The sequence below is a fragment of the Pelobates fuscus genome, chromosome 7 (assembly GCF_036172605.1).
Source record: "Pelobates fuscus isolate aPelFus1 chromosome 7, aPelFus1.pri, whole genome shotgun sequence".
In the NCBI taxonomy this organism is placed as follows: Eukaryota; Metazoa; Chordata; class Amphibia; order Anura; family Pelobatidae; genus Pelobates; species Pelobates fuscus.
The window spans coordinates 160641264-160662637 of NC_086323.1; the positions used below are offsets into that span (position 1 = coordinate 160641264).

The 21374-nt window shown below is 42.7% G+C and overlaps 1 protein-coding gene across 1 annotated transcript in view; it reads left to right on the forward strand.

Annotated features, from left to right (window-relative positions):
- The window catches only part of CFAP20DC (CFAP20 domain containing), a 340832-nt gene that overhangs the window by 104469 nt on the left and 214989 nt on the right, over positions 1–21374 (forward strand). The window contains exon 7 of the mRNA XM_063427556.1: positions 15809–15965. Coding sequence (XP_063283626.1) covers positions 15809–15965 — 157 coding nt within the window. The remainder of the gene's footprint in view (positions 1–15808; positions 15966–21374) is intronic.

Consider the following 21374-nt stretch of genomic DNA (forward strand, 5'->3'; position numbering starts at 1 on the left):
CTGTTATTGCTCCATCTCGTGTGGCTGAACACCAGTTGTCCCTCTAAGAAGTTGGACGCCGACTGCCAGGGGTCACGTAACTAGTTAGCATGGAGGAGTCTCGTTCGTTATCGGAATTAACCAGACAAATCGCTCCACCAGCTAAGAACGGCCATGCACCACCACCCACAGAATTGAGAAAGAGCTATCAATCTGTCAATCCTGTCTGTGTCCGGGCCGGGTGAGGTTTCCCGTGTTGAGTCAAATTAAGCCACAGGCTCCACTCCTGGTGGTGCCCTTCCATCAATTCCTTTAAGTTTCAGCTTTGCAACCATATTCTTCCCGGAATCCAAAGACTTTGGTTTCCCAGAAGCTGCTTGGCGGGTCATGCGAATAACGGCGCCGGATCGCTAGTCAGCATTGTTTATGGTCGGAACTACGATGGTATCTGATCGTCTTCGAACCTCCGACTTTCGTTCTTAATTAATGAAAACATTCTTGGCAAATGCTTTTACTTTGGTTCGTCTTGCGCCGGTCCAAGAATTTCACCTCTAGTGGCACAATCCAAATTCCTCCGGCCGTCCCTCTCTTATCATGGCCCCAGTTCAGAAAACCAACCAAATAGAACCGGAATCCTGTTCCATTATTCTTAGCTGAAGTATCCAGGCTACTGACCTGCTTTGAACACTAATTTTTTTCAAAGTAAACACTTCGGGCCCCCGGGACACTCAGTCAAGAGCATCAAGGGGGCACTTAGAGGCAGGGGCTGGGACAGGCGGTAGCTTGCCTCGCGGCCAACCGCCAGCTCAATCCCAAGATCCAATTATGAGGTTTTTAACTGCAGCAACTTTAATATACGCTATTGGAGCTGGAATTACCACGTCTGCTGGCACCAGACTTGCCCTCCAATAGATCCTCGTTAAAGGATTTAAAGTGTACTCATTCCAATTACAGGGCCTCGAAAGAGTCCTGTATTGTTATTTTTTGTCACTACCTCCCCACGTCGGAAGTGGGTAATTTGCGCGCCTGCTTCCTTCCTTGGATGTGGTAGCCGTTTCTCAGGCTCCCTCTCCAAAATCGAACCCTGATTCCCCGTTACCCATGGTCACCATGGTAGACGCAGAAAGTACCATTGAAAGTTGAAAGGGCAGACATCCGAATGCGTCGTTACCATCTCAGGGACGTGTGATCGGCCCGAGGTTATCTAGAGGCACCAAAGCGGACGGGAGGCGAGCCCCCCACCCTGACCTGGATGGGTTTTGGTCTGATAAATGCACGCATCCCCTGGGGGCCAGCGCTTATCGGCATGTATTAGCTCTAGAATTACCACAGTTATCCAAGTAACAGATGGAGCGATCAAAAGAACCATAACTGATTTAATGAGCCATTCATACTTACACGTGCATGGCTTAATCTTTGAGACAAGGCAGGATCAACGAGGTAGTCCGTAAGCAACACGCCAGACACCATAACCACCGTGTACCCCACAAACCGCTGCAGCTAGGTTGGGGGTCTTCGCTGTCAAGCACTGTATTAAACTCATTAAATCATCTCCAGGCACAGGAATTTTCTTTATTTTATTTGTTTATTTTTTTATTTTTTTACAACCCCCCCTCCAAAAATACCTTTAAGCACACAAAATCCCCACAAATTTGGGTGACCAACATATCCAAAAATCACCCAGATCCCTTTAGAGGTTCAGGAATTTCAAGGAAGTCATAATTTGTCCAGTTCCCTTAGGCAGGTAGATTGCCTGCACTGCCCTCGGAGGAGGGGAGGGCAATGCAGAGTGCATCGAGCTTTCATCCAGCAGCCTCCCTTGCCTCTGGGGACGACCACGCTTAAGCCCACCTCATTGCACCACCTGCTCACCCGCCTCCCTCCCCTACCATTCGGCCTTCTGCCTTAAGCCCCCTCCGCCACTTGCCCCCTTCCACTAGGGCCTTAAGCCCTCTGCCCCGTGGCTTCGGGAGGTGGGGAAGCCTAGCTTGCGCACCCCGGCAGAACGGCGGCGCCTGCTTCTATCCTGGCTGCCACCTGCCATGCCAAGTTGTCCCTCTGGGGACGACCAGGCCTAAGCCCCTCTCCTTGCACCGCCTGCTCACCCCCAACCCTCCCTTCCCGTTCGGCCCCATACCTTAAGCCCCCTCTGCTGATTGCCCCCTTCACTCGGGCCTTAAGCCCCTTGCCCCAGGGCTTCGGGAGGTGGGGAAGCTTAGCTCACGCGCTCCGGCAGTGTGGCAGCGCCCGCTTCAATCCTGGCCGCAGCCAGGCCAAGTTGTCCCTCCTGCTCCCTTCTGCACCAACACCCCTGCTGGCTGGACGGTCTTCTTTCGTGCTGTGCCATTCCAGCTTCTCCCTCTTGCGCTCTCTGAGGCTTAAGTCCCTGGAGAGCCCCCTCCCTTATCTGTCCTCTGTCCCTCCTCGGTCCCTCTCTCTGTCTGTGTCCGCGAGGATAAGGTGGGATTTTCCCCGGGGGCCAAATTGCCCTGGCAGACGAGAGCAGGTGGGGAGAAGGAGGGCAGAGGCCACCCCACCTTCCCTACTTTGACCTTAAATGTGAAATTCACTTTACATGCTAAATTTAGTAACTAACCATGTTACAAGTTTATTAATTTCCTTCATATTCATGAAGCCCCCACCATTATATGTTTTTTATTGGGAGCGGGTGGCATTTGACCTTGTTTTAATTCGAACATGTTTCGAAGTCTCCCACATGCTCAATATTCTTACTCTTTAGCAAAGTTTAAAAGTAAAAGTGCAATTTAATACTTGCAAGCAGTCCACATTTTTTGTTTTTATTTTGTCGCTTGCAGAAAAAAGTCTAATACAATTATTATTCATAAGGTTACACCAAGGAGGTAGTTATTAGCTCTGTATAAAAAAGAATAAATCAATTCTGTTTGAATGTAATTTAAATTAGTCGGGCCTGGTGTCTTAGTTGTACCAGTATTTAAAAACAAAAGTACGCTTTAATGAACAATAAATTAAATTGTATCTGAATATGTAGTTCAATTACATAGTCTCCATCTGAGAATAAATAAATCATTCATGTGAAATAGGAATAAAGAATGCTGATCAATTGCTGTTGAAAAAAAAAAAAAAAAAAAAGATTCATTGGCATAAACCTTGATTAGCCTTCACATAATGTACATTTCTAGGGACATCCGGCATCGACAAGGCTCTAAATAAAAGTGCCAAAGAGACACTAAGAATTTAAAGGAAAAGCATAATTAAATTAGAGAACACTGAAAATCTGAAATATACTGGACTTTAGTGTTTCAAGGATATGAATAACATATATAACACAATACTGGTGTGCAAAGTTGATCCCCTGTAACCCTAAAAGGAACCCCAGAAATGCAATAGATAGATTTCAGACTGTCAGGAAGATACATATATATATATATGATGTGGTAGAGAGAGTTGATGTAGATTGTCTAAGAGTTGTGCTGTCTAAGAGTTGTGCTAAGAGTTCTTTTTTACTGTTACAGGTAAGATTCATCTGTAGGAAAAGGTTACTGACTGCACAAGGTTTGATTTCCTGTTGGTAATTATAAGGCATTTGATTGGATTAGGTAGCTACTTGCTATTGATTGCTATTTAAATTAGCTATTGTTTGCTAACAAGCAGAGGCCTACCCAGGTGTTAAACATTCCTAGTGGGAGGTGATTTTAGGAGTATATAAGGGTAGTTGTCATTAGCTTGGCTAATAGAGCTTGGTTGCTTCATCTAAGTGTTGCTTCTAAGTGTGTGTGGTTGGAGATATTCTGGAGAGTTTTACAGAAGCTTCAACTGTCTAAGAGTTGTGCTAAGAGTTCTTTTTTACTGTTACAGGTAAGATTCATCTGTAGGAAAAGGTTACTGACTGCACAAGGTTTGATTTCCTGTTGGTAATTATAAGGCATTTGATTGGATTAGGTAGCTACTTGCTATTGATTGCTATTTAAATTAGCTATTGTTTGCTAACAAGCAGAGGCCTACCCAGGTGTTAAACATTCCTAGTGGGAGGTGATTTTAGGAGTATATAAGGGTAGTTGTCATTAGCTTGGCTAATAGAGCTTTGTTGCTTCATCTAAGTGTTGCTTCTAAGTGTGTGTGTAGTTGGAGATATTCTGGAGATAACCTGGAGGTGATCCGAGGTATTCAGGAGGATAAATAAAAAGTTAAGGTTTGTTTGATTTAAATTATTCACCTCATTGGAATGGCAGACTTAGTTCAGTGTAATAGTTGCTTTGCATTTGTTTCACGTTCCACTTTTTGGAGGTTTGGTTGTTGTCTAATCTGTAGACAGTTCTCTATTTTGCGGCAGGAGATTGTATTTTTGAAGTCTGAGATTTGTAAATTATCTGGTAAACAAACTCAGGCTGGAACTGCTGCAAAGCCACTGCCGCAGAGACATACTAGGAATGGCAGATGGATTACTGTAGGATCTGGTAGACTTGGAGTTGTGGATAAAAGGCATATTGCACAGTCTGTTGCTCTACATAATTCATTTTCTGCACTTTCAGAGTGTAGTGGTGTTGTGGAGAGAGGCACTGAGGCTAGTGGTGTTGTGCAGAGAGGCACTGAGGCTAGTGGTGTGCAGAGAGGCACTGAGGCTAGTGGTGTTGTGCAGAGAGGCACTGAGGCTAGTGGTGTTGTGCAGAGAGGCACTGAGGCTAGTGGTGTTGTGCAGAGAGGCACTGAGGCTAGTGGTGTTGTGCAGAGAGGCTAGTGGTGTTGTGCAGAGAGGCACTGAGGCTAGTGGTGTTGTGCAGAGAGGCACTGAGGCTAGTGGTGTTGTGCAGAGAGGCACTGAGGCTAGTGGTGTTGTGCAGTGAGGCACTGAGGGTAGTGGTGTTGTGCAGAGAGGCACTCAGGCTAGTGGTGTTGTGAAGAGAGGCACTGAGGCTAGTGGTGTTGTGAAGAGAGGCACTGAGGCTAGTGGTGTTATGCAGAGAGGCACTAAGGCTAGTGGTGTTGTGAAGAGAGGCACTAAGGCTAGTGGTGTTGTGAAGAGAGGCACTGAGGCTAGTGGTGTTGTGCAGAGAGGCACTGAGGCTAGTGGTGTTGTGCAGAGAGGCACTGAGGCTAGTGGTGTTGTGCAGAGAGGCACTGAGGCTAGTGGTGTTGTGCAGAGAGGCACTGAGGCTAGTGGTGTTGTGCAGAGAGGCACTGAGGCTAGTGGTGTTGTGCAGAGAGGCACTGAGGCTAGTGGTGTTGTGCAGAGAGGCACTGAGGCTAGTGGTGTTGTGCAGAGAGGCACTGAGGCTAGTGGTGTTGTGCAGAGAGGCACTGAGGCTAGTGGTGTTGTGCAGAGAGGCACTGAGGCTAGTGGTGTTGTGCAGAGAGGCACTGAGGCTAGTGGTGTTGTGCAGAGAGGCACTGAGGCTAGTGGTGTTGTGCAGAGAGGCACTGAGGCTAGTGGTGTGCAGAGAGGCACTGAGGCTAGTGGTGTTGTGCAGAGAGGCACTGAGGCTAGTGGTGTTGTGCAGAGAGGCACTGAGGCTAGTGGTGTTGTGCAGAGAGGCACTGAGGCTAGTGGTGTTGTGCAGAGAGGCACTGAGGCTAGTGGTGTTGTGCAGAGAGGCACTGAGGCTAGTGGTGTTGTGCAGAGAGGCACTGAGGCTAGTGGTGTTGTGAAGAGAGGCACTGAGGCTAGTGGTGTGGTGCAGAGAGGCACTGAGGCTAGTGGTGTTGTGCAGAGAGGCTTGAAGACTATGGTGAGGCCTAATAGAAAGCAGTTGTTGGTGGGGGATTCCATCATAAGAGGTGTGGAGATGGACAATGGTGGTCTTGTGAGGTGTCTTCCCGGAGCTACTGCTCACAGAGACAGGAGACGTATCTGTAATATTGTTAAGCAAGCAAAGCAGGAAGGGGAATTGGATGTACTTGTCCATTTAGGGACAAATGACTTGGCTTGCAATGAGGTTTCAGAGGATAAGGAAGTTTTTAGTGTTTTTGCCAATGATATACGGCAGGTTGCTTCCACATTGTCATTCTCTGAAGTTCTGCCTGTGCATAACACTCAGAATGACAGGCGGATGCGTATTAGGGACTTTAACTTGTGGCTTGGTGAATGGTGTCGGGAGCAAGGATTTGGCTTTATTGCTCATGGTAGCTCTGTTTGGAATGGAAATAAACTGTACAAAAAAGATGGTTTGCATCTTTCTCAAAAGGGAACAAATGTTCTCAGTGAGCAGTTCAGAGGTTTTGCTAGGATGTATTTAAACTAGGAGGGGGGGGCAAAAGGGTGATAAAACATCAATCCAATTGTCCCCCAAAACAAGGACAGAAGGTGCCTGTAGCAAGTGTGTTAAAAAATGATAAGCTTAGAGTCATGTCTACAAATGCTCGCAGTTTAGGGAATAAGATCCATGAACTTGTGGCAATAATGGCAACTGATAGTGTAGATTTAGTCGCTGTTACTGAGACATGGTATAATGAGAAAAATGACTGGGACATAGCAATACCAGGGTACTCTTTATATAGAAAAGACAGGGAAGGCAAGAAAGGGGGAGGGGTGGCCCTGTATGTAAAGAATAGCATAAAATCTAGCCTAATAAAGGTTAGTGAGGCAAACATAGAGTCAGTTTGGGTTACGTTAGAATTTGGTAATCACACAGTAACTCGTGTAGGTGTGATTTATAGGCCCCCAGGACAAATTGAAGAGTTAGATAATCTACCAGTTGAAGAAATAGCTAAAATGACAATGAAGGGGGAAGTTATCATCATGGGTGACTTTAATCTTCCTGATGTAAATTGGAAAACAAAAATAGCTACTTGTGCCAGGAGCACACATATTCTAAACTCCCTACTGGGATTGTCTCTAAAACAAGTCGTTGAGGAGCCAACTCGTAAAGAGGCCATACTAGATTTAGTGTTAACAAATGGAGATTTGGTATCAGATATTACTGTAGGTGAAAGTTTAGGATCCAGTGATCATCAGTCAGTGTGGTTTAATATAAGAACAGTGACTGAGTCACACCACACAAAAACAAAAGTTTTAGACTTTAGAAAAACAGACTTTTCCAAAATTAGAATATGTGTAAAGGAGTCATTATCAGACTGGAGCAATTTAAATGGAGTCCAAAAGAAATGGGATTATTTAAAAGTTGCACTACTGAAGGCAACAGAAAATTGCAGTAGGCTTGTCAGTAAAAGCAAAAAATTCAAGAAACCACTGTGGTACTCCACAGATGTAGCCAAAATAGTAAAAAACAAAAAGTTAGCATTTAGTAATTATAAAAAAAACCAGAGTGAGGAAGACAGAATGACCTATAAGATTAGGCAGAAAGAGGCTAAGCAAGTTATAAGAGCTTCCAAATCACACACAGAAGAGAAAATAGCACAGTCAGTAAAAAAGGGGGACAAAACCTTTTTTAGATACATAAATGAGAAAAGAAAAGTAAAACAAGGATTAGTTAGATTAAAAACAAAAGAAGGAAGGTATGTAGATGAGGATAAAGGTCTAGCTGACTGCCTCAATGAATATTTTTGTTCGGTATTTACAGATGAAAATGAAGGAAAGGGACCTCAGTTAAGAAAAAGGATAAATGAGTCATTTATTACACGTGAGTTTACAGAGGAAGAGGTTCTATTTCAACTGTCAAAAGTAAAGACAAATAAGTCAATGGGACCTGATGGAATACACCCAAAGCTATTAAAAGAGCTTAGTGGTGTACTAGCAAAACCATTAACAGATTTATTTAACCAATCATTGATAACAGGAGTAGTCCCAGAAGATTGGAAGTTAGCGAATGTTGTGCCCATTCACAAGAAAGGTAATAGGGAGGAGTCGGGCAACTATAGGCCAGTAAGCCTAACTTCAGTAGTGGGGAAAGTGATGGAAACCATGTTAAAGGATAGGATTGTTGAACATCTAAAAACACATGGATTTCAAGATCAGAGACAACATGGGTTTACTTCAGGGAGATCATGCCAAACTAATCTTATTGATTTTTTTGATTGGGTAACTAAAATTATAGATCAGGGTGGTGCAGTAGACATTGCTTACCTCGATTTCAGTAAGGCTTTTGACACTGTTGCACATAGAAGGCTTATCAACAAACTACAATCTTTGAGTTTGGATTCCAATATTGTTGAATGGGTAAGGCAGTGGCTGAGTGACAGGCAACAGAGGGTTGTAGTCAATGGAGTATATTCGAAGCTTGGGCTTGTCACCAGTGGGGTACCTCAGGGATCTGTACTTGGACCCATTCTCTTTAATATTTTTATTAGTGATATTGCAGAAGGTCTTGATGGTAAGGTGTGTCTTTTTGCGGATGATACTAAGATATGTAACAGGGTTGATGTTCCAGGAGGGATAAGCCAAATGGAAAATGATTTAGGTAAACTAGAAAAATGGTCAGAGTTGTGGCAACTGACATTTAATGTGGATAAGTGCAAGATAATGCATCTTGGACGTAAAAACCCAAGGGCAGAGTACAGAATATTTGATAGAGTCCTAACCTCAACATCTGAGGAAAGGGATTTAGGGGTGATTATTTCTGATGACTTAAAGGTAGGCAGACAATGTAATAGAGCAGCAGGAAATGCTAGCAGAATGCTTGGTTGTATAGGGAGAGGTATTAGCAGTAGAAAGAGGGAAGTGCTCATGCCATTGTACAGAACACTGGTGAGACCTCACTTGAAAGGTTAAAGGATCTTAACATGTATAGCATGGAGGAAAGACGAGACAGGGGGGATATGATAGAAACATTTAAATACATAAAGGGAATCAACACAGTAAAGGAGGAGACTATATTTAAAAGAAGAAAAACTACCACAACAAGAGGACATAGTCTTAAATTAGAGGGGCAAAGGTTTAAAAATAATATCAGGAAGTATTACTTTACTGAGAGGGTAGTGGATGCATGGAATAGCCTTCCAGCTGAAGTGGTAGAGGTTAACACAGTAAAGGAGTTTAAGCATGCGTGGGATAGGCATAAGGCTATCCTAACTATAAGATAAGGCCAGGGACTAATGCAAGTATTTAGAAAACTGGGCAGACTAGATGGGCCAAATGGTTCTTATCTGCCGTCACTTTCTATGTTTCTATGTTTCTATTGCAGTGTCATCACTAGCTTTCCTGGTCCTCTGTAGATTAAACATAGAAACATGGAATGTGACGGCAGATAACCATTCTGCCCAATTTCCTAAATACTTCCATAAGTCCCTGGCCTTATCGTATATCTAGGAAAATCTTATGTCTGTCCAACGCATGCCTAAACTCCTTTACTGTGTTAACCTCTATCACATCAGCTGGAAGGATATTCCATGCGCCAACTACTCTCTCTGTTAAGTAATACTTCCTGATATTATTTTTTAACCTTTGCCCCTCTAATTTAAGACTATGTCCTCTTATTGTGGTAGTTTTTCTTCTTTTAAATATAGTCTCCTCCTTTACGGTGTTGATTCCCTTTATATATTTAAATGTTTCTATCATATCCTCCTGTCTCGTCTTTCCTCCAAGCCATACATGTTAAGATCTTTTAACCTTTCCTGGTAAGTTTTATTTTGTAATCCATGAACCAGTTTAGTAGCCCTTGTCTGAACTATTGCCAAAGTATCAATATTCTTCTGTGAGACATATAGTACATGTGGTATATTTTGCACATTTGACAGTGTCTGGCAGGGATTTCATGGTTATCTCTTGTATCTGTGAATGCTTTAGCAGAAGCCACCTCATCCCACTTGTTCCCTCGGCTGGTGGTCTATGGTTGTTAGTGAGTTAGTGTCCTAGGTGTCTGGTCGTGTTGTTTGGTTTTGGGCTCAGCTTTGGCTTATGAGTCTAATGTGGGCTTTTCCGATTTTGTCAACCCCTATATCGTGCGCCTGTGACGATGGTTTTGCCCGCGGTGGAGGGGGTGTGTCCCCGCCCTGTGGGCAGCAGACTTCCCTTCCCAAGGGATGTGTTGTCTGCTTGAGTTGGCCAAAATCTGCTATGCCAGCCATGGGTGCTATCGTCCAGCCATTCAGGAGGTGTTTAGTTGTGGTTAACTAGTCTAAATTGTCCCTCACCTTTGCAGAGATTGTTTCTCTGTGTCCCTGTTTGGGGTGTGCACGGTATGTATTCCTGTACTATAGCTTGTGTGGGTTCAGTACGCGTCTGAACTGGTTGGCGTTGGCAATGTGAACAAACAATTCAACATATTAACTATATACATTGTGGTTTACTTTATATGATCTCCTTATGTGCACGAGTGCTTGATGTTGTGAGCCTGAAGACTTGTGTGTTGGTGTGGGGTTGCAGGTATGAGCGTGAGTTTATATTCTGCGAGTTCGCCTTCCTCCATGTTTCCGCCTCTGTTCCCTATCTCTGGTGCTTATGTAGGTAAGGTAGCATCTTTTTTCACTCGTGTGTGAAGAGACATCGGTGTCCCATTGTGCTCTAGCATCAGCGTAAAACAGCCGTGGTTGAAGTATGGTCATTGTTTCGTAGTCTAGGTTTGTTGAAACCTGCTGGATCAAGAGATGCGGCAGAGGTGTCTCTGTTGATTTCTATGCTCTAGCAATAAGTGTGTTAGCTGCGATCAGTATGTGGAAGAGCAGTATGGAGTCTGATTTGTTGTATGTGTTTAATGTCATGAAAAGTAGGCACAATTCCAGTGTGAGCGATATGATGAACAGAGCCTTTTAAAGTGCATTGGGCAGGGTATATTGCAGGGCTGATAGTTCTGAGGCAAGAGGCTGGCCAGCAGGCCCCAGCAAAAGCCAGTGACGAGGTTACTTTTGTCACAATGACCTTGCAGTCTCACTGCTCAATTCTCTGCAATTTAAGTGTTAAATCATTTTGTTTATACAGCTCTAGCCACACATATTTACATTTTTGCATGTGACTTACACAGCCTTCCTAAACACTTCATGTGAAGAGTCATCTAATGTTCGCACTTCCTTTATTGCAATTTCTGTTTAATTTAGAATTTCTTATCTCCTAAGGTTAAGTGATATTTAGCTGATTGACTTGAAGATTTTGGTCTATAGTGTACTTATGGTTGATATGCTTTTATCTATGCATACGTCTTAAACCCTTAATAAATATATGGACCTTACCAAAATTATGAATAAATGGTCTTATACATGGTTTATTTATTAATTTTCTCTGAAGCATATAACTGCATTTAGCGCCAGCATGCAGTACCTAATCAAATAACCTGTCAAGGAGAAAATATAAAGGATAGCAGTATGTTACAAGCCGGCAGAACTTAAAGGTACCCTATAGTCCCCAAAACAACTTTAGCTTATTAAAGCAGTTTTGGTGTACAGATCATGCCCCTGCACTCCCACGGCTCAATTCTCTGCCATTTAGGAGGTAAATCACTTTGTTTACACAACGCTAGTCACACCTCCCTGCATAGCCTTCCTAAATACTTCCTGTAAAGAGTCATAAAAACAGTTTACACTTCCTTTATTGCAATTTATATTTAATTAAGAAATTCTTACCTCCTGCTCTGTTAATAACTTTTTAAACCCTACTGGAGCCTCTTGTGTGTAATTAAAGTTTAATTTACAGATAAAGAGATTAAAACTTTTAAAGTAACATGACTGAAAATGAAACCATTTTGCTTCAATTCAGGCTGTGTCAGTCACAGCCAGGGGAGATGTGGCTAAGGCTGCATAAACAGAAACAAAAGTTATTTAACTCCTAAATTGCAGAAAATTGAGCAGCAAGACTTCAGGGGCATGATCTATACACAAAAACTGCTTCATTTAGCTAAAGTTGTTTTGGTGATTATAGTGTCCCTTTAATGATTTTGCTAGTACACCACTAAGTTATTTTAACAACTTTGGGTGTATCCCATCAGACCCCATATACGTATTTGTCTTGACTTTAGACGGCTGAAATAGAACCTCTTATTCACATGTGCCAAATTCCCTTTTGAAGTATATTTCAGCAAATAGCAACAGTTTTTATGAATCGAGGACTGATGCTTACAGTGTTAGTCAGCCTAGGGATGTCTTTTGTATAGGCATCTGAATGTGATTATGTATGGATGTTTTATGTATGGATGACTTTTTTATTATTACAATCTGAGGGTGGCAGCTTTCAATTATATAAATCTGCTCTTCCTCTTTCAAACTTAAATTACATATATTTTAAGCCACATAAAAGTATGACTGATAAACATGCACACTACATACATAATCATTATTCCCAATACACTCTGGTGCTTATTCAGTAAAGAAGAGATTGTAGTTAACAAAAAAATAAATAAAAATAAACTAATGTAAAATGTAAGATCATAGCTCAGCTGAATAAAAAGTCCATTGTCTTTTTAACCTAAATTTTGCCATTTGTTTTTTAATTTGACACCATTTAATGTTTGGTGTGCATTTATGTGTGCTGTCACTTGTGTGTTATTTGTTTACAGTGAATATAGTAGATATTTGTGAATACCAGGGTGCATTTTAGTGTTGTACATGTGAATACAGCAACTGTGTATAGTCAGGGCCAGTGCAAGGATTTTTGCCGCCCTAGGCAAAAGTAAAGTTTGCCGCCCTCCCCCATGTGACATCACAATGCTCCACCCATATGATCTGCCATGTTAACTAACGCCAGTACTGCAGTGCTGCCGTGTTTACATTAACCCCTTAAGGACACATGACGTGTGTGACACGTCATGATTCACTTTTATTCCAGAAGTTTGGTCCTTAAGGGGTTAAAAGGCCTGCAGGGACAGGCTATAGACACCAGAACCACTACATTAAGCTGCAGTGGTTCTGGGGACTATAGTGTTTCTTTAATGTGAGGTAAATTAGAGATTAGTGCCACAAATAATATACTAGATTGCCTACTTACAACCAGATGAGGATGATGATGGGCTCTAGCTGCAGTCTGGCTCCACTGGTCTGGTGTAGAACCGGGTCTCTGGAGGCTGTTTGTAACTGTGGTCACAAAAATCAATGTTCTGGGAGAACGGGAAGCAGCTCCCTTTTTGGGGGGGCCCTTTACACAGCTCCAGGTCTGGGTCCCAGGGTCCACCTTCATGTTCCACCAATGAGTTTGTTCACAGGGGGTGGAGTGTGATGTCCTGATATGTGTGTAAGGGCTGCAAGGTGTAATTCTGTGTATGTACAGGATGCAGTGTGTGCGTCTGTAAGGGGTGCATTGAGTGTGTGTAAGGGGTGCATGGCTTGTGTGTGTGTGTGTCTGTGTGTGTAATGCATTGTGTGTTTTTCTGTGTGCAAGGGGTGCATTGTCTTTGTGTGTAAGGGGTGCATTGTGTGTGATTGTGTGTGTGTATGTGATGGATGTCAATTTATTTCTCCCCCCCCCCCTGTTGTAGCGTGGCCAAGCCCTGTATGGTCTGCGGGTACAGGGAGCTTTTGTTTCCTGTACCCGGCCGGACTAAAAGTGCACACTCAGTTAGTCCGGGCCAGGTACAGGAGACAGATGCTCCCTGTACCCATGGACCATACAGAGCTCGGCCACGCTACAGTGAGGGAGTGACAGGAGGGAGCGCTGAGCACTAAGCGCTTCCCTCCGATCAGCCCCTCTCCTCATGCTGCGCCCGGGAGGTGCGCCCTCATGGACACACCAGCCCGGGCAAAGCTGCAGCCGCCTGAGGCTCTCTACAGAGCGCTCGGGCGGCTGCAGCATGAGGGGGGCGGCGCTCCCAGATGGTGTATGTAGTACTACAACTCTCATGATTCTTTGCTTACCTCTAGAATGATAAAGCATCATGAAATCTACCTATTGGCCACCCCTGGGTTATATGTGTGAATGTTCTCTGTATTATAACAGAGGTCCGTATGTGTTAAAGATTTGGCTAGGCAGGTGCTCTGGGCAGTTCCATGCCTCTTATGTTGAGCTCCATGGAAGGAACATTACGAGCTGATTGACTGATAGGGCGGTGAAACATGGTTCACTTTTTTTAAATCTGCACGTTTATAAAATGGAATAATGTGGAAAAATGTACACACATAAAGCAATTCAGCAGGCTGAAATGCATTAGGTGTCCATTAAAACAGAGCAGCAACAAAGGGCATGGCCAACCAGCTAACAGACCAGTCGTGTGCATGTGGAGCTCCGTTCCAGCATTGGGACAAACACAGCCTAATAGAGTGATTCGACTCCCACTTGGCAACCACAAACATGCTTTCCCCCCAGAGACCAAAATGGGGCACAAAAACAAAACATTTCACCTACCAGAGACATCCAAATTAGACGATGTTAGGCTCTCGTTTGACAGGCCTACACCGCAGACGCAGACCAAGTTGGCGTAGGAGATGCACAGCGAGAAGAAGGCCTCAGTGGACAGGAAGAGCCTCACCTCACCATCAGTGGAGGCCCTCTATCGTGACATGGAGTCAGATGAAGACTCGTCCCCAGCTACGAAAAGAGACATCAGAGACCTCCTAAAAGAAATGAGGGAGGTTTGGAAAGCCGACCTCTGAGAAACCCAAGAGAGAGATTTTACCACATGTCCAGAGACTACTAGCCGCAATAGGCATCAGAGGCAGCACAGACCCAGGGACACCACTCTCTGTATTTCGAATCCAGAAGCCCGCAGCTGCCCCAAACGACTCACCCAGGGACACTATAGTCGTGACCAGGGACGTGGCGGTTCCAACCGCTATTTTGTCATGCTCCAGAGACCTAAACACTATCCAATTTGAGGGAAACACAGTGACTATCTATGGAAACATCCCTTTTGAAGCACTGGTGGTACGGAGGCAGCTTGCCCCAACAGCTAAACAGCTCCGAGGGGCAACAGTCCATTACCAGTGCGGGGCTTATGGCTCCATGCAGGTCCAGAAGGGAGACCAGACACTCACCTTGTCCTCTGCGGACAACCGTGCAGCATTGTTCCAGAAACTGAATCTGCCAACTAGAGAGAAAGTTTGAAAGAGAGGTGGCGAGAATAGAGGAAGTCAGGCACACAGAGGCGAGCTAGTACAAGCGAAGCCAAATTAAAGCCTAAATTAATGCTTCCATGAACACTCAAAGATATACATTAGCCTCCATTCTCTATAAGCATCCACTTATAATCACCACCATTCTCCACACATCACCTTGAGTAGTAACCCAGCATAAATCATCCCAAATAAGCCACCCCATATGCACATACCAAATATATACTCCAGTGGTCAAATTACGTTTTGTTTTATTTTCTCATTAGCATGTTTCTCTTTATTTACATATCTCTAGACCACCAGTTAATTTCTATGAACAGTGTCAGATTCCTGTGTTTATTATACATTGTAGGGGCATTCCAGGCCAACATAAAATACTGTATATGCACACACAGATACCAGATGATATATTATAACTGATATTCTAGTGTACACATCCCAGGATGACAGATAATATCCTGAGAATTATGTTATTGTGTATGCGACTAAAGATGACAGAAATATACTATGATTGAGACTAATGAGTATGCACTCATCGATGACAGACGATATACTAGGACCGATATTATTATGTATGCACTCAATGGCGACAGATGATACTAGGACTGATATCAACGTTACATGCATTCAAGGAAGCCAGTCAGTATATTATGTCTGATATACTATGTCCAAGACTATCGTATAGGCACCCAATGATGACAGTTAATATAATGTAAGCTCAATGCCCCACACAGACGACTGATGTTACCTGTTATTATATTATGTTACTTTATTTACTGCGATGTAGATATATTTTGAGTATTCAAACTCCAATAAAATACAAATTGTTGAAAAAACAAACAAAAAAAAAAAACATAGCAACAATCGGTATTCTTCATCCTAGAACTATATTCATTAGTTACTACTCCTACGGCTTAGTCTGACAAACATTTCATTATATCTGGTAAAATATTCACAATTATGGTGAAATATTATGTTTTTTTTCTAGTGGTGCAATCTGTGCATTGACCTTGTAACTTTGACCAGCGGGATATTCAAAGGTGCTGTCTTCCAGTCTTTAGACGGAATTACAATTTCAGCCAACTGCAAGCTAAGGAAGATATTTACTATGAAACTAAGGCCCCAGGACACAACTGATGAAACAGGTTTGTTATTGGTTTTATTATTTACATTACTGTAAACTTAATGGTTTGTCTATGATAGCTATTAGATTAGCTAATTCAACATTATCATGGAGATGTTTAATTACTGCCACAATAATTTATCTAAATAAAACTAATAGTTATGTAGCTTTAATTCATAAGTGTATTCATGAACATTTTAGACGAATGAAAAGATCATCAGTCAGTTACCAAATGCACAAATGAAGGGACAGGTTTTTGGGGCAGTGATCAGATTATTAGAGAGTACATGCTTATTTACTAAAGTGAGAATTCAAAGTGAATTCCATAGTTAAAGGAACACTATAGTCACCTAAATTACTTTCGCTAAATAAAGCCGTTTTAGTGTATAGATCATTCCCCTGCAATTTCACTGTTCAATTCACTGTCATTTAGGAGTTAAATCACTTTGTTTCTGTTTATGCAGCCCTAGCCACGCCTCCCCTGGCTATGATTGACAGTGCCTGCATGAAAAAAAAAACTGGTTTCACTTTCAAACAGATGTAATTTACCTTAAATAATTGTATCTCAATCTCTAAATTGAACTTTATTCACATACAGGAGGCTCTTGCAGGGTGTAGCAAGCTATTAACATAGCCGGGGATAAGAAAATCTTAATTAAAGAGAACTTGCAATAAAGAAAGCCTAAATAGGGCTCTCTTTACAGGAAGTGTTTATGGAAGGCTGTGCAAGTCACATGCAGGGAGGTGTGACTAGGGTTCATAAACAAAGGCATTTAACTCCTAAATGGCAGTGAATTGAGCAGTGAGGCTGCAGGGGCATGTTCTATACACCAAAACTGCTTCATTAAGCTAAAGTTGTTCAGGTGACTATAGTGTCCCTTTAAAGAAACATGTATTCCTGACCCTATAGTGTTAAAACCACCATCTGGCCCCCCAGGTCCCTCTAAATTTAGTAAAATCTTACCTTTATTCCAGTCATAGGCTGCTGACTCTGCCCCTGATCTGTCTCCTTGGCTGACATTATCAAAAGTGGTGATCTGAGCCAATTACAATGATTTCCCATAGGAAAGCATTGGATTGACTGAGACTGTCAAGGAGGCAGAACATTGGCAGAACCAGTACAAGCCAAACACAGCCCTGGACAATCAGCATCTCCTCATAGAGATGCATTGAATAAATGCATCTCTATGAGGAAAGTTCAGTGTCTCCATGAAGAGGGTGGAAACACTGAATATCAGATTGTGCAAGCACCACCCAGGGAAGCACCTCTAGCAGTCACCTGTGGAGTGGCCAGTAATGTAAACACTGGCTTTTCTCTGACAAGACCATGTTCACTGCAAAAAACATGCAGGGACTGGCTATACTACCAGAACAAATACAATAAGCTGTAGTTCTGGTGACTATAGTGTCCCTTTAAGACCAGAGTAGTCAAACTGAAAGCATAACTGACTTAGATAATTTTTCCAGTTCACCTTTTTAGTGTGCAGCACTAACGTTCCGAGTCTCCACAGATTTTGGTCAGTGAATAAAAGAGGGACAGTCATTCTTATTACTGCAAATCTCTGCAGTTATAAGCCAATGTGCAGTGGTGTATTCTGGTTTTGTACTGCCCCAGGCATGACAAAACTTGGGCATCCCCTCCTCCCCCCCTTTCAAAAACTTCTCTTCCTGACAGAAAAACACTGTCATGATTCTTAGGAGGTCAGAGAGGAGACTTATGCCGGGGTTGACTACAGGTAGTTTATTTGGAGTTATTAGACATGGGTTAGACAAAAGTAACAAAAAGAATAACAGGATAAAAAGAGAAAATATAAAAGCAGAACCTAGAAACAGAATTACTGGTAAGTATGAAGGAGTAGTAGTAGAAATAGAGGTTTAGGCAATATGCCTCAAAGCACGTTTACAGGAGACAGGGAAACCTATTAGTGAAATAATAGATAACAAGTAAATATATTAGACAATAATAAATGATAATGGAATTCAGGTTGGTTCTAAGTTAAGGATAACAGTCTCTTTAGTTTGGAGGATTTGTACGGAAGTTACCAGAAATGTGGATCAGGGTTTTCCAGGAGAGTTACATGTGAAGAAAATGGACTTTATCCGACCTTTTCTTCTATTTCTATGTGTTTGTTACATTTTTTCCTGCATAAAATTGGTTATTAGTTCGGCAGTTTGCAACTACCGAACCCTGACCCCCTCCTGGCTTGTTATGTTCAAAAGCACCGTCAATTAAGAGTTCCCTGGGTGGCCGCGGTTCGTATAGCCGAACGCCACGTGGAAAAGAAAACGGCGGCCATCTTGTTCGCACGAGGAGAGTCAGCGGGACTTGGTCGTCGAGTGTCTGGAACTAAAATCGGACACTCGACCGCACGAACCACCGCTGAAAACTACCGAACTCCCGCTTCTCCTACTTACCGAACAGCCAGAAGAGCGGCATTCGGTAGTTATGTTCGTTCAGACCAGGGGAACGATCGCTACTATGAGCCAGGAGGGTATATTCGGTATTTTGACAGTTTTTCGCCTTTTTCCCCATTGACCGACCCCACACGCTGAATTCATGGAACTGTTTATGGCAGGAGCCTCGTGTGTGGTCGGTGAAACAGGACTTCCACACTTTTCAAGAACCCCTGAACCGATCTGGGTGAAATTTGGATATGTTGGTCTCCCAGATCGGGGCTATCAGGGGATATGTATTTTGTGGGGATACCTGGTGGGGAAAGGGGTGTTCTAACTTTTGGGGAAAATGTGTGCCCTTTGCCTGGAGATAATTGATTTACTCCTTAACTTATCTCAATATCTCCCAGGCAGAGGGAGGGCGTGTATTAGTAAAATACTGTACAGTGATTGGTGAATGTATTTGTTTGTTCTGGGACGTCCTCTTGCATGAGAATCCCCCATAAAAGCCAGCCTGTTTCAATAAAGCTTGAGTTCTGTTACACCCTTCATGAAGTCTTGGCTCATGTTTGGGGAAGAATATTCTATTCACTGGGAAGAATTGTCTGGGAAGCTGTATTCATCTCTACCCCCTGCTGGAGCTATAATCACTAATACTCAGCAGTTGGGAAAGGAACAGGAGACCGCAGCACCATCACCACTGCAGGTCTTAACATTACATTTAATAGTATGGTTAGTAAAGTCCAGGCAGGTTAGATCCAAAGCAAATAAGGAATATTTAGTAAACAAAGTTCAGTTTGAATTAAAGCAGGATGTTTGGATGAATCAGGATGGATCAAGTAAAATTAGAGTTGAGCTGGTTATCAGGAATCAGTATGAGCCAGGAACAGATGTCTTGTCTGGATCAGACCATTACCAAAAGTATCAGAAAGAGCAAGGTGCAGAAGACTTGTCAGGAGCAGAAGACAACTTCTCTCATTGTAAAGGTAACCCCTTTTAGTTGGGTGTGGCCTTTTATAGCAGACTTGGAAGATCATATGAGGCAGGCGAGAGCGACTGAGCATTGACTAGTGGCTAGGGAGGCCATTATTGTCGAGAAACAGGTATTGCAGTAGTAAAATAAAACAATATCTTGGTTGTCAGGATAGGATTCTGACACACACCCTCACTGATGCATGCACTCACTGACAGATATACAGTCATTGTCACATACACTGTTTAAGCAACACACACTTTCACTGAAACATACACATTCGTAGACATACACACTCACTCATTCACAGTTACACACACTCACATTAACCAACAGACACACACATACATTCACCAACACACATACACACTGACAGACACATACAAACTTCCTGACAAGACACACATGCACATTCACTGACAGATGCACACTCATTGACAGAAATGCATACACACTCCCTGACATTCATTCAGTGTCAGACACACACACAGTGAAACACACATATACTCACTGACAGAGACACACTGACAAGCACATACACAATCACTGACAGACATGTCAGACACACACGTTTACTGACAGACACATACACTAGCTGACAAACACACTGACAGGCATACAGATTCACTAACATACATACACACACCAACACACATACACACACTGACAGACACACCAAAACACACATACACAACACTGGCAGACATGCATACAAACACACTCTCAGTGACAGATACACACACACTCTCACTGACAAACACACTCACTAACAGACACACTAACACTCTCACTAACAGACACACACTAACACACAATTTAAAAATACGTTTTAATGTCCAATCAATCCAGCCTCCCTACCTTTGGTAATGCTGGAGTTGATTCTTCCCTGCGGTCCAGTGGGGTTGGCAGGCAGGCACGGGCTGGTGAACGGTGGAGGCGGGTGGCAAGGAAGATTTGTAATCCTCATGCTCTGCTCCCTCACACACCCCTTAGTGATGCCGGGGCCAGAGTGACGTTATATTCTGGCCCTGGGCATCACTGCGGTGCACCCACAAACAGAAAATATGCCAACCTTGGTAGGCCCAAGGTGGCCAGCCAGCCAGTCCCCCAGGACAAAAGGATGACAAGGCATCTGCAGGCAGGTTTGGGGGGCAGGCTGTTTTTGCCGCACCCCTGAAAGTGCCACCCAAGGTCAGCCTCATGCTAAATACAGCACTGCCAATATGTGCATGTATACATTGATTGTGAACTTCCTTGTACCATTACCCACCCATGGAAAGTTGGTTTCTAAGGTGCATAGAGCTTGGCTTTAAGAGCACAATCATATGCTCATTAAAATTAGCACTCAATGTCCCTTTAATGCAATCTTTTTTATCAACATGGACAATCTCTGAACATGAACAAAGAAACTAAACATTCTAATAAAAGTTCCAATTAATTTAAGCAATGCGTAGTTGTGGAATCTTTAGAGTGAACTGTTTGCATGAGCCAGATTCCTCTAAGCTATGTGAAACTTCAGTCTTATTTTTTCACTTTCTGTATAAAGGTGATAGTAATTAAAACAGAAAGTGAGAGTGTATTTTCCAGTCATTAAATGTGTAATCTTCATGCCTTTTATATTTATCTGTGTTCCCATCAAAGCTTTACTCATATATATATATACAGGGAATTAACAGAAGCTACACTTATTATCCCCCTAATTTTGTATTTAAAATAATAGGGCCATTTGATTTATGATGTCTATAAAAAGGTTTATGCAAATGTTATAATTACTTGCTACACATAGTTTTGTGTTAATGTGCTGAATATTTAGCATGAGATCATTTACTGATATACTAAATAAAGAAGCTTAATTTGGGAAAATACAAGCTAAAAAACACAAATTAATCATCCTATAAAAAAAATGAATAATAATAAAAAAAAATATTATATATATATATACATAGTTGTGCCCTAGGCCAAGATAAATCATCAATCATCAGTTAGAATGCCCTTTCTTTCAATTGCTAGCTGCAAATTCAAAGTTTGAAAGTATCTGAAATTCCATCTTCAGCAGCATATTAT